Source organism: Cherax quadricarinatus, chromosome 25 (genome assembly GCF_038502225.1).
Source record: "Cherax quadricarinatus isolate ZL_2023a chromosome 25, ASM3850222v1, whole genome shotgun sequence".
NCBI classification, from domain to species: Eukaryota; Metazoa; Arthropoda; class Malacostraca; order Decapoda; family Parastacidae; genus Cherax; species Cherax quadricarinatus.
Window position 1 is genome coordinate 10959223 of NC_091316.1, and position 14705 is coordinate 10973927.

At 39.6% G+C, this 14705-nt stretch overlaps 1 protein-coding gene across 34 annotated transcripts in view; it reads left to right on the top strand.

The window, feature by feature from the left end:
* Window positions 1-14705, top strand: part of LOC128689952 (uncharacterized) — a 1227005-nt gene that overhangs the window by 921340 nt on the left and 290960 nt on the right. For all 34 annotated transcript variants that reach the window (XM_070088626.1, XM_070088623.1, XM_070088625.1 and 31 more), the window contains 2 exons: window positions 3175-3263; window positions 14545-14680. In XM_070088626.1, the coding sequence (XP_069944727.1) occupies window positions 3175-3263; window positions 14545-14680 (225 nt within the window). The remainder of the gene's footprint in view (window positions 1-3174; window positions 3264-14544; window positions 14681-14705) is intronic.

A 14705-nucleotide genomic window follows, 5' to 3' on the forward strand; every position in this document is an offset into this window, starting at 1 on the left:
GTGATTGATATTTTGGTAAATATGGCCATGATGTTAAAGCTCGCTAAACGTTTTATTCCTGACTTTGATGTCTCTGACACCTACGATAAGATTCCCTGAGTGTTTGAGGCGTGCCTGGCTTGTGGCATCTGAAGGTTTTAAGAGATGTTTGGCGAGGCTACCCGCCAATTTGTGAGAAGCACTGCCGATATCTGACATCATGGGTCTTAAACGTGGGCTTGTGGGCTTTATAACCCATAAAGCCTGGCTAGTCTAATATTGCTGGGTTGGTGTGAAAGTTTTCTCTACTGTTCAGTCTTTCAGAGTATCTGTCAGTCCTAGAACAACTTGGTCACTTCCAGCCATTGGTGTTCTTAGTGGATTCATACGAATTGTCCTCATGGAGGCCGTAGATTTTATTGTAGACTACCATGTTGAGGTTGACGATTCCGCCGCCTCCTCCTTTGTCAGTCGTGTTTATAATACTATTGTTGTTTCAAACAGGATCTCTTTGAGAGAGGATGTTACTCCGAGGATTGAACGGTTTGTTTTCTCTGACGGCTGCCGTGGTTACTCCCTGATTTTGGTCTTTCTGGAACTCGCTGTTCTTGAAACGATACTTTAGTCAGGGTTTACACACTCCTGTAGGGAATTTAAGCCCCAGACTTAATGCCTGTCTCTTTGATGGGAAGGTTGGAGATGTTATTAATAATGTATGCTCTCCTCATTGTTCTCCATTTACTGTGACTGTATACATCTGAGTTTTCTGAATATAATTATATGTTGTAGAAGGATTTTCGCTGTATATCTGGTTCTGGAAAGCTGCATTTGATGGCGAGGGCCCGTTTGAATATATGCTTGGAGATCAAAGAGTTGGTCCCGATACTACGGTAGGTAGCCGGAGAGAAATTGTGTTTGGAGGTGTGAGGAGTTAGGCTGTAGATCCGGGGATGACCGTCTCCTCAATGCAGTTCTGAGGAAACATACAACGATTGCGAAGGCTGTGGGGCTTTCATCCCATGAACCCTATATTGGCCAGTGTGTATCTGGAGTTTTTTCTCTCCCTACTGCCCACTCCTTTGTGAAGAGGGGCAATTATTTGCTCTTTAAGAACTCTAAACCCAAAAGACCGCACGAGAACGCTGGATGAAGCTTCTAAAGTGTGTAAAATATATCTCCTACTAAGAACTCCCAAACTGAGATCATGCACAGAATTAAGAAGATTTAACTAAAGAAAGAGGGATGCTGACTTGCTTAATAAACAGCAAATATCACAACGAAGGAAAAAATCTGCGCCGAGAAAATAAATATATAGAACAGAAACTAAAACATTCCTGCTTGAAGAAAAACAAAAAGAACTACAAACATTTCAAGACTGGGAAATAACCAAGATACTTCTTCACGTATGCAAAATCAAAGTCAAAAACCTCTTCTAGTAATGGCACTCTACTCAAGAGAAGATTCATACACAGACGACAATGAGTGAAAACTTAGACCTTGAATTAGTGTTCAGTGATCCCGGACATGTCTTATTTACTTGTCGGTATTGTATACCGTTATTATTTTCGGTGATCCTGTAGATGCCATGAGAGATGAAGATCCATTTATTTTTTTCTTAAATTTAGTTATCCCTACAAATCATACACGGTTGTTCATTTATTCCTTCACCTATTTCAAGAAACATGATTTCAACAATGTTGTAAAATACGTGAAAATACGTTTTTCTGCATACCATATCGTAAATATATTAAGAAGTTCACTGGCAGGTGGATTGTGTGATGACGCCCTGAGATGGATCCCAGACTTTACTTAAATCACACCTTTAGACCTACTGTTGTGGGGGTTTAGAGAGGATTATAATTTTCAGATACCCGTAGCTGACATTAAAGCATCCTACTAGAATAAATGATGGCATCGGAAAAAGTCACACCGGATATATTGGTCAATACATAGAACACACGGGAGTATCGTTTAAATGTGCTCCGGGACACTAGATGCTCACATCTTGGGCAACATAGATTACACAGCCGTGAAGCAACAAACTCCATTTTGATATTTTTATTATTGAGGACGCTCATTATGTTTGACATTAGTACAGATCCTTCAGACATTGAAGAGGAAATAGACAACAAGGAGACGCACACACCATCTGAGTCTATTGAAAAAAATAACAAATGCAGTGTACATACTGTATTTCTTTTTTTTTCATTGTATAGGTATTTTATACCATTCTTTCCAGTTGAGCCTATTTTTGAAATTCATTATATACATGAGGCCTCCCAAAGCCCTTAAGACATCTTTCCAGGGAATGTTTGATAGTTGTTTGTTAAGCCAGTCAGTTCTCGTATGGTTCAACTTGAGTTTACTAAACATTCCCTTGTGTTGACTATTTCTTGGGTTCTCTACATATGTATTTATGATTTAACTTCAGTGAGGTTGTGGTCTGAGTGTTGTGTTTGAGATTGTTACGTCCCTCATAATTCCCTCAATTGTTAGTGATCAAATTTGACGAATTCATTGTATTTGTACATTATAAACTTTTCGCAGTCTTCAGTGTGTATCTGCAATTTACACCGGCACGTCCTCGGTTAAATATTGACTCTTATTTTCATTTTATTATCATTATTATCATCATCATCCGTATTATAACCGAGTATTATTGACCTAACCTTACTATTGATATAGATATTTTTGTCCTCCGTTTTTTGTTGTTGGTAATCTATTATGACTTGTCTCGACAAAAGCCACTGAACGTTATAAGTTGTACAAACCAGATGATAAACAGTAATGTACACTGGAGTGTGTAGAGGATTACTGATGAACAATTGCTTATGTGTGATGTCCAGAAAAGCTGAATAACTACTTACAATGTACTTTAATGTTTCATAAAGGTGTGAGGGAATTACAGAAATTACTGGCTGGCTGCAGAAGAAACCTCGACCCATTTTCATGTTCTTAATTATTTAAAGTCTGGGTTTTGTGTATATCTTAAATATATCTTAAATATCTACTCTTTAGACATTTTTTTTTTTCGTTAAAAAAAATGGTTTTAAAAATCGTGTAATTTTTTCCTTTCCTTATATTTTTTTTCCCGAAACTACGCTCTTATATACTTATATTTCGGCATTTTATTTTTGTTAAATTTTATATTAGTTGTCCTTCTTATAATCAAAGATTTGATAATTTTCTTGGCAGCTGGGAGCGCGAGTCCGAGCCTCGGGCGGAAGGAGTACCGGAAGGTCACTTACGACGGCACGAGCACCCTCCAGAGACGACCCTCTCAGGTAAATCACCCTTCCCCCAGAGACGACCATCTCAGGTAAATCACCCTCCCCCCAGAGACGACCCTCTCAGGTAAATCACCCTCCCCCCAGAGACGACCCTCTCAGGTAAATCACCCTCCCCCCAGAGACGACCCTCTCAGGTCACAACACCTCCAGAGACGACCCTCTAAGGTAGGTCACAACACCTCCAGAGACGAGCTCCTCAGGTAGGTCACAACACCTTCAGAGACGTCGCTCTCAGGTAGGTCACAACACCTCCACAGACGTCCTTCAGATAGGTCACTTACACAACACCTCTCAGGTAGGTCACCAGCGCTGGCTCCTCTCCAACACCTGACCACTGTTTTGGGCTGTTCCTCGAAGATGTTTGAAAGTAGGAGGAAGAGTTACAATACGGTGGCTGCATCAGTACACGAATAACTAACTTCAGCCGACGTTTCGGAAAGAAACGTCGTCTAAAGTTACCTTTCAAAAGTGTGTGTTGTTTGTGAATCTTAACTGGGCTTTTATCTTGAAAAAAAATTGACCAGTGGTTTCTAAGGTTTTCAGGTGATTGTAATTTATATATTGGTTTTATCTTAGAGGATCTTCAGCACGTGGATTCCTTGAGATTTTGAAGGAAAACATTTCTATCTAAGAAAATGATGAGGGTTCCTTGCTCAGTGGTAGCGCCATTTGTCTCACCATCAAAGAACCTTGGTTCGATCCTCGGGCGAGTGGAAACATTGAGCTGATTTTCTTGTACTTGTTACCTCTTCCCCTGGGAGTAAATAGATTCCCAGATGTTAGCGTACTGTTGTGGCTCGCAGCCTTGGAAAGAAGGATAGTATGCCTTAGATAAGACTGAGGTTGAAAGGATAGGGTTATAACTGTTAACCTGTAAATGAGTTGAGGTAAAATAAGAAGTGTTAGCCTGTAAATGAGTTGAGATGTGGTAACGGTTATCCTGTAAGTGAGTTGAGATGGGATAATAACTGTTAGCCTGTAAATTCAGCCGTATAAAAAAAAGTATTACAGTATTGGCGTAAAACTAAATCTGGGAAAGAACTTCATGCAGTTTGCCTTTAAATCCTTCGGTATTTAGTATTTTACTAAGGTTCGTCAACAGGAGTTTCCCGTGATGTGCGTTGACCATATAAATTTCAACTTGACTCGCTGTGGGGGAAGTGCCGAGGGAGGCATCTTAAGCTAACCCATGAAAAATGCTCACGTAATGGATCATTAAAAATCCACTTGGCTTAGCGTTTTCAAGACAGCTCAGTTTAATAATCTCACTTAAGCCATTAAGATGAGCCTTACTCGAGAAAGAAATTTGTATAATGAATTCCCTGAGTTATTTGAGTTAGTGTTGTTGTGTAGGTCAGTTTAGCTTCGTCAAGGAGCTTGAGGAAGATTTACATGGGTTCAGTTGTAACGTTTACAAGGAAGGTGGAAGTCGTAGGTAGAGTGTAACGGAATTTTTTTAAAAGACTTCAGAATGTTCCGGGGAAGTTTTAGTACAGCGTAGTACATGGGTTAATCTCGTGAAAGAAACGGAATTTCACGATAATTTTAGAACCGGTGATGGGCTGTTGATCCGAGAAATTGGAGCAAACTACTTTTCCAAACTTGTATCAGGACTTGATTACCTCCCGTGTCCCAGGCGTTGTATGACCCGCTATGGGTTTAGATTTTCACTCCCTCATTAAAATTAATCAAATCCAATATTTTAAGACCCTTTAGTAAGGTGCACTGATGTCTGTCAAGGGCTCTTGATCCAAGAAATCAGTTTGATCTTTTCCTTGTATCAAACCCGTTTTCCAGGCTCTGTATACCCTCTACGGGTTTAGCGCCTCGTCGTGACAATAGTAAACAAGGATTTAAGAATCAAGAGTTAATAAATATTGTTTGAAAGGTTAAGAATTCAAATTATTTAAACTTTATAATAAAACCGATGATCAAGTTTTTTTTGGCTGTTTTAAGTTGCTTTTAACTTGGAAATTGTTTCAAAGTTAGCACTTGTTTAACTTTGCAGTTGTTTTAAAGTTAACAGTTCCTTTAAACATCATAGTTTTGAAGGAGACGGGAAGTATGAGGGAAGAAACGGTGAAAATGAGAGAGGACGAATGAGGGAAGAATCGGTGAAAAGAAGAATGAAAGTATTAGGGAAGTGTGAGGGGGGGTAGGGGCGAGAAAAGGGGGAAAATGTGAGGGAGGGAAGGGAAAGGGAGAGGGTAAGAATGAGGAGGTGAGCAAGAAGGGGGAAAAAGTTAAGTGTGAAGATAGAAGAATAATAAGGGAAGAATGAGGAGAGGAGCAGAGGGAGAAGGGTAAGAGCAAGGAGGGGGAGATGGGAAGTGTGAGGGGAGAAGAAATCGGTATTAAATGCACCCACTATAATTATCATATTCCCTAACACTAAGTCTCTCATACATACATACACTCATACACACTATAAATATTCGTGCAAGATGGGTGACGTGTATGATCTTAATGGAGTAGTCGCGGTGTAGAAACTTTCACTAAAAACACAAGAAGCGCTGAGTACGAGTGAGTTCTGCAGTGTGTGTCCTTCCTGCTACTTCTAGGATACACACACAGTGGCACTCCTGAATATACTCACTGTTACACTACAAACCACGGGAAGCACTTGTTCTTATATTCTATACACCTCACTGCACTTGTAATTACAAGTACAGTGAGGTGTAAATTACAAGTGTAGTGAGGTGTATATTACAAATGCGGTGAGGTGTATATTATAATATACACATCACTGTACTTGTAATATATACCTCACCACATTTGTAATATATACCTTACGCATCACTGTACTTGTTTATACTCTACTCCTCACTGCACTGTGTGTGTGTACTCACCTATTTGTACTCACCTATTTGTGGTTGCAGGGGTCGAGTCTTAGCTCCTGGCCCCGCCTCTTCACCGGTTGCTACTGGGCCCTCTCTCTCCCCGCTCCATGAGCTTTATCAAACCTCGTCTTAAAACTGTGTATGGTTCCTGCCTCCACTACGTCATTTTGTAGGCTATTCCACTGCCTTACAACTCTATGACTGAAGAAATGCTTCCTAATATCTCTCTGACTCATTTGTGTCTTCAACTTCCAATTGTGGCCTCTTGTTTCTGTGTCCCCTCCCTGGAACATCCTGTCTTTGTCCACCTTGTCTATTCCACGCAGTATTTTATATGTCGTTATCATGTCTCCCCTGACCCTCCTGTCCTCCAGTGTCGTCAGGCCGATTTCCCTTAATCTTTCTTCATAGGACATTCCCCTTAGCTCTGGAACTAACCTTGTGGCAAACCTTTGTACTTTCTCTAGTTTCTTGACGTGCTTTATCAAGTGCGGGTTCCAAACAGGTGCTGCATACTCCAGTATGGGCCTGACATACACGGTGTACAGTGTCTTGAACGATTCCTTACTAAGGTATCGGAATGCTGTTCTCAGGTTTGCCAGGCGCCCATATGCTGCAGCAGTTATCTGATTGATGTGTGCTTCCGGAGACATGCTCGGTGTTATACTCACCCCAAGATCTTTCTCCTTGAGTGAGGTTTGCAGTCTTTGGCCACCTAGCCTATACTCTGTCTGTGGTCTTCTGTGCCCTTCCCCTATCTTCATGACTTTGCATTTGGCAGGATTAAATTCGAGAAGCCATTTGCTGGACCAGGTGTCCAGTCTGTCCAGGTCTCTTTGAAGTCCTGCCTGGTCCTCATCAGATTTAATTCTCCTCATTAACTTCACATCATCTGCAAACAGGGACACTTCTGAGTCTAACCCTTCCATCATGTCGTTCACATATACCAAAAATAGCACTGGTCCTAGGACCGACCCCTGTGGGACCCCGCTCGTCACAGGTGCCCACTGTGATACATCATTACGTACCATGACTCGTTGTTGCCTCCCTGTCAGGTATTCTCTGATCCATTGCAGTGCCCTTCCTGTTATATGCGCCTGATGCTCTAGCTTCTGCACTAATCTCTTGTGGGGAACTGTGTCAAAGGCCTTCTTGCAGTCCAAGAAGATGCAATCAACCCACCCCTCTCTCTCGTGTCTTACTTCTGTTATTTTGTGTGTGTGTGTGTGTGTATAAATATATATACAGTGGACCCCCGGTTAACGATATTTTTTCACTCCAGAAGTATGTTCAGGTGCCAGTACTGACCGAATTTGTTCCCATAAGGAATATTGTGAAGTAGATTAGTCCATTTCAGACCCCCAAACATACACGTACAAACGCACTTACATAAATACACTTACATAATTGGTCACATTCGGAGGTGATCGTTATGCGGTGGTCCACTGTATATATATAAATATATATATATATATATATATATATATATATATATATATATATATATATATATATATATATATATATATATATATATATATATATATATATATATATAATGTCGTGCCGAATTGGCAGAACTTGCGATCTTGGCTTAAATAGCAACGCTCATCTTGCCATATAAGACAAGCAAAAATTTGTGTATGCAATAATTTCGCCAAAATCATTCTGAACCTAACTAAAAAAATATATTTCCCTGTGTTTGTTTAGCATTAAATTATTGTAAAGAAATATAAAATATATTTAGTTGGGTTAGGCTAAAATAAATTGTTCTTGTTATAATAAGGTTAGGTAAGTTTTCTAAGATTCTCTTGGTGCAAAATTATAAATTTTTACATCAACATTAATGAAAAAAATATATCTTTAAACGTATAAGAGAAAATTTCAGAAAGGACTTAATTTTAAATGAGTTCTTGCTAATTGACCAGTTTTACATATTCGGCACGACATATATATACAATTGTCGCGACTGTTGTGATTTCTTGCACATACATATACTATACTATACACGTCACTCAGAGATTCAGCAGCTAATCACTCTCCTGTTTTATAAAGATTATTTTTATTAACGTAACCCGTGTAGGTCATTCAGAGCAATGAATGTTGTAGGCTCGATCCATCCACCGTACGCTAATGTGGCTTGGCGTTTGATCAGTAAGACTGTGGGTTAAGGTACCCTCGTTCGCCTACAGTAAGAGGAAGTTGATATTGCGAGTCTTGTGCCCCTAGTGGGATCCTGAAGTCCGAGTCTCTGTTAGACCCATAGGAGGAGCAGCATCTCACCCCTCAGAGAGAGAGAGAGGGGGGGGGGAAGGGGAGAGGAGGAAGGTAAAAAGTTCTCACTTCGGGGACTAGAGGTTAGACAAAGTCAGACTTGACATATTTAATTGAGACTATTAAAGGATGATCGGGAATTTGTTGCTGCGACGAAGACCAAAGGCAGGTGTTAATGTCTTACAGGATAGTGTATTGTGCCAAAACGAAATGAGTTAACGTGTGCACACACTGAAAAGTCTGTAGTAGCCGTAACTGAAATGGGCGCAAACGCTAAATGTACAAGTAGCGGTCGGCAGAATCAGCAGTAACTGCTCCCATAATAACGAACGTGGAAAGCTTACTATAGGAGGCGGCATCTTACTCAAGACAAAATTCACAACTCTGCGATAACTCGAGAATGCCTCATTTGATTGACTTTAAACTTTGAAAGCTGATATATCTTAGTTATGTGGAAAATTCGGACTGGTTTTACTCAGTTTTTATTGAGGATATGGAGTTAGCCTCAGAAGAGTCTTAATAATAACTAAATGACAATGCAAATAGATCTGTTCCTTCTGGGGTCCTAATTTTGCTTTTAGTCTCTGAATAATCTTGTTCTTTTTTCTGAGTTTTGGATTCAAAGTGAATTCTGATAGGTGAGTAAAGTCGTTTTACTATACTTCCGTATTAATGTCCTACAGCTTCAAAATTCTGGAACAACAAGTTTTATAATAATAATAATAATAATAATAATAATAATTAATAATAATAATAGGTCATTCCATTTAGAGAACACAAAACAAATGCAGCAAGGGCCAGGAAAGAGACAGGTTGGATAATGAGAACTTGCAAAATAATAAGAAATAACGTCAATGATGGAATCTACTCAAAATACATAATAGCAGGACCACTGTAAGATACCATAAAGGTGGTTAACAGAGGCGAGGGTAGGGTCAGGTGTAGCACTACAGACATGCATTCCTTAACATAACTTTCAGTTTAGTTTTTACACGCGGGAGTAATACACACCCAAGCCAAAAGACTTCCTTGTAACATCCCAGTGAAGAAATGAGAAACGTTGCATAACAATCTTTAGACTGAGGTGACGTTTCATTCTGTGTAGAACTTTATCAAGCCAGTAGCTACGACCTGGACGAAATAGGGCAATGATCAGACTAAAAAACTGATTTAAATAGATAAACATCTCTATTCACAGATTTCAGTTTTGCACACAGTCGCACAATTGTAACGGTGTCCCATGGCCTGGTGGCTAAAGCTTTCGCTTCACACGGCAAGGGTCTAGGTTCGATTCCTAACTAGGATAGAATCATTAGTCGTGTTTCTTTACACCGGTTGTATATGTTCCCCGTCACTCAAATGGGTACCTGGGTGTTAGTCGACTGGTGTGGGTCGCATCCTGGGACAAAACTGACCTAATTTGCTAGAAATGCTCTACATAAGCGGCTTTCTATACAGAAGTATGTCATTGATGTCAGCTAGGACTGTATACCTTGTACATGTAGAAATAAAGATATTATTATTATTATTATATAAAAAATGGGCAGTAATCGGAGTTAATTTATATAAAAATCAGGCTCTACCAGAACAGTAGAGTCGTAAGTGTAAAAAGAAAAGTTTGAAGAGGATCCTCTCCACGCTCCATAATGATTAGATCTCTCTCTCTCTCTCTCTCTCTCTCTCTCTCTCTCTCTCTCTCTCTCTCTCTCTCTCTCTCTCTCTCTCTCTCTCTCTCTCTCTCTCTCTCCTGGCCGTCTGGCTGGAAAGAAAAATAGTCTAGCTATTTTTTTTCCCTTGATTCAGACTATTTAAGTTGTTTTTTCTCTCTCCCTTTTTCCCTCCATCTGGTAAGATATAAAGGGATTTTAACAGCGGTTTTGCCTGTGTGTAGACGCACGGTATTAGATCCCTCTTATTTCAGCACGGTGGTAAGACGTCGCCTTTTAAATACTCTCAGGCCCATAATTTCTCCCTTCCTCTTTATCTCTTTTTATTTATAGTTGTTGAGTCAGTGTTGCTAACTTCTCTGACGAGCCTGCACTCCCACCTGTCCTCTTTCGTCTCTTGTCTCGTATGATACTGTCGCTCTGTGTACCTAGGGCGAAACTTTGTCTCAATAAAAGCTTGTTTTGCACCTGTCTTGTCTTCATTAATGTGTCTGTTATTCTTTGATGAATGTTTATTTAGGTTCGATAAATAAGTTTAGATTTTTTACAATTGTTTTAGATTAACTTGCCTGTTACATTAATATTTCTTACAGAAATATGCAGCTTACAATTATTAACACTGAAAAAAATATTAAATGAATGTTGCGTGAAAATCAGTGTACATAAATGTATTAGTTTCATAATTGCGTTTCCTCTACTTTTATTAACATTAACAAATAAAAAGTTAAAAAAAAATGACTACATCAGTTACATGAATATCAGTTTCATGGATTAGATTTAGATTTTGTCGCCGAAGCGGCTAGTTTGTGCCATCCTCTGGATGGTAGCACCAGGACATATGGATACACAAAAACTAGGAATTAGTCCCCAAAAGGGTTAACGGGGTACATCTAGATTTATATATACATTTGTCTTATCTGTTGCAGTCCAGTTTAGGATGTTGGCTTAGTATGTTTGGTATATTATTTTCGTTAATAAAATATCTTCACATATGAAGGTTATTGTAATATCTCTGTATTCCTCAGTAAGTGAACAGTGAAGCACAGCGTTCAAGAAAGTAACCATATGGCTGCCCACATATTTGCGTTTAGTTTGGTTAGTCTAAATATAGTTTCTACAACATTAGTCAGTCTGTTCACATTGCAAATTGCTTCATAAAAATACTTATATACGTTTATGTTATCGTAGTGACATCTGCTCAGGCTTCTAACAGTATTCCTACAATATTCGCCTTCATTATTTACTTCTCTCCTAATATTATTGATAATGGGTTATTACATGTCAAGTAGATCAGTCCCCATGCGTACACACACACACACACACACACACACACACACACACACACACACACACACACACACACACACACACACACACACACACACACACACACACACACATATATATATATATATATATATATATATATATATATATATATAATATATAATATATATATATATATACATACATATATTTACATTCATGATTAGAATGAAAGGCAGGAGAGCCACAGGTGTGTCCAGGGACAACAGTGGAGCCGCCAAGACAGGTGGAAGCCAGCAACCCGAGGCACCGCCATGCGGTGAACTGAGTACCAGAAGTCATGGAAATTATTTTAAGAAAGGATGAAAACGACAGATATGCCCATAAGCGTCGCAAGCATGGCATTTAACAGTAAAATATAACCCATATTTACTTGCCAATAATCATCTTAGGACTGTCAAATGTTCCTCCACTGTGATTGAAAGAACAAATGGCAATAATGTCGTCCTTATGGCACCATTAAAAAAAAAAACATGTTTTGGGGGTTTCCATTATTCATAAATAAATACTTACGCTCATATAGCCGCCATGATTGACTAGTAATTGTTTTTTTCAGTTAACAAATCCTAGGAGATCCAGAAACTTTTTGATAAACAATCAAATAGCGATCATGCCAGGATTCTTTTTGTGATGTTGCCACTGTTATGGGAAGCGTTGAAGTTGAAGTGCGAAAGGCCTTGACCAACATCATTCTTCCCCTGTGGTTGCTTTGCATTGTTGATCGCTTGTGGACCGTTGGTCTACTTGATGTGGATTGACCCCTAATGCTAAACACAGATCTACCAAAGTTGGATTAGATTAGGTAAGATTTGTCAGGAAACAGGACAAGCGTTTCCTGACGCGGGTCTTAGTCATATGATGACCCGCCGCTGGAGCATTTGTTCATCTGACGAAGGCCTTCAGCTGGCTTACCGGTCCACGCCTTTAAAAATTGGGGTTATAAATGTCGTGTATACCAAAGTTATAAGATAAATTACAGTCTGCATTTTCTTTCTGGGTGCTTTTGTTGGATAACTTATGAACTTTATCATTAACCAGTAAGTCAGTGTGTGATGGAGTCCTTAAAAGAATACACATTAATTCCCTTCTGTCTGTTTTTTGATTTATTATAATTGGTTTCTCCAGTGAGCATGTCAGTCATTATGCTCATCATGTGCCCTCAGTAATGACACAGAAGCGGTAATTTACAGTCAGAGTCAAGATCAGTGTCATACGTTAACTTTAGTGTAATTGGGATGGTAATTCATATGTCTAACCTCAACATAGTAAGAGATAGGATTTTGTTCGGATTTTTAACCCCGGAGGGTTAACTGCCCAGAATAATCCAAGAAAGGCAGTGCGTATTTTCACTGGGGTCCTTAATCTTGTCCCCCCATGATGTAACCCACACCAGTCGAGTAACACCCAGGTACCTACTTGCTTTCTAGGTGAACGGGGACAATAGGTGTAAGGAAACGCCCAGTGTTTCAACCCTTGCCGGGGATCGAACCATGGACACTGTGAAGCGAGATTATTGCCTTCCAGGCCATAGGTATTATATGAGAATGTGGCAATAAGAGCAGATTCATCCCTGCCAGAGGACTCGTGCTTAGATTCCTCAATGTATATACTTTGTGATATATCGTTATTAACAATTAAGCGGGATATTTCTTGAGCAGCTGTCTTTGCAAGTGTTTTAAGGAAGAGATTAGTAGTGACGAGCTGCTAGGGAGGGGCTTTCGGATATATAAATGTTATATAGTTATTTATTTTCTGCTTTTAGTCCCGTTAAGTGATAACGCCGGGGAGGGATTCATATTCCAAGGAATTGTACCCGACCTTCACTTGTCTCAATACTTTCAACGGTGTCCCGTAGCTCGATCGCTAGTGCACTCAGCTCACACACTGAGGTCCGGGGTTCGATTCTCCTCCGGTACGGCTGGAAAACATTAGGGACGTGTTTCCATGAGACACCTGTTGTCCCTGTCCCTGTTCACCCATCAGCTTAAAATGGATACCTGGGTGTTAGTCGACTGGTGTGGGTCACATCCTGGGACAAAACTAAACTGACCTAATTTACCCGAAATGCTCAGGATAATAAGGGGCTTTCTATATAGTAGTGTCATTGATGTCAACTAGGCCTATATACCATGTACATGTACTTGTAGTAAATAAAGATACGTAAGTCTGCCGTCCAGACCACTACCAACCAGCGTTTAAGTCTCCCTCTCCTCCGCATTTTCTCTCACTCGTTTTCTGTGAATCCTCACAAGCCTGCACGAGTGAAAATTGTGTATTCCATTTTTCATTTATTATTTTACTCATTTTTATCTTTGGTAATTGGGAAGGATGTTTTCCGAAATAAAGTCCGGCGGCATTAGTTTTTTACCAAAAGTAAAACCCAGATATTTTTACGACGACTCTGTTGTTTACGGTATTTTGGGGGGACACTGCTCTAACAACAACGTACAATACGTCCCATTCTCCCCCCCCTACCCCCGTTACCCCGGTGAATGTTTTAACTTGTTAAGGTCACTTAAATTATTGCTTTTTCTTTTCAGTTACTGTCATCGTCATTGTATCTGCGCCCTAACCATAATAGCTAATGAGATAAAATAATGAATTGGTTAAGAAAATAGAAAATCTAGTAGATGTGACTGACAAAGCAAACATGTACGTTAGTTATTGGTTGTCCAGTGCACTTGGGAATAACACGGCCTGTTGGTGTAAATTTATTCAGGAGATATTATTATACTATGAAGGAGATATACTAGGAATAAGGTAAAATGAATTATATTTTCATGTGTGTTAGCTAAAAAAAATAAAAAGATCATTCTCCTTCCTTTTGTCGCTACATTCATTAGGCACCTTTTGGCTCTTTTTGAACTGGTTCATGCTATGACTGTTTTTGAAATGTACAAGCAGTCTGTTTCAATCCTTTATTGATGTACAATGAAAGGTGTTTGAAGCCTGGCCAATGAATGTGGGTACTACGAAATTGTGCTCTTTCTTTCCCTAGTATATACTACGATTGCTTTTGCTCCCAGCCATGACAAAATTGGCAGCAATATATTCTGGACACTGAGCAATTTTATAAACTTGATGTGTGTGTTTGTATTTTTTTTTGGGGGGGGGGGAAGACTCATATATTCTTGTACTCCAACTAAACATGGTTAACGTTTTTTTCAGGAGAACGTGTCAGTGCCGAAGCCTGAAGAAAGTTTCGCGTGGAAGGACATCAACGTGGAGAAAGTGGCTCGATCCCCTACCTCCTCGCTGCCAAAGGTGCAGAACCCCACCGTCACACTCCTCCAGAAGAAACGAGGTCAGTGCCCGTCCCTACTCACCTC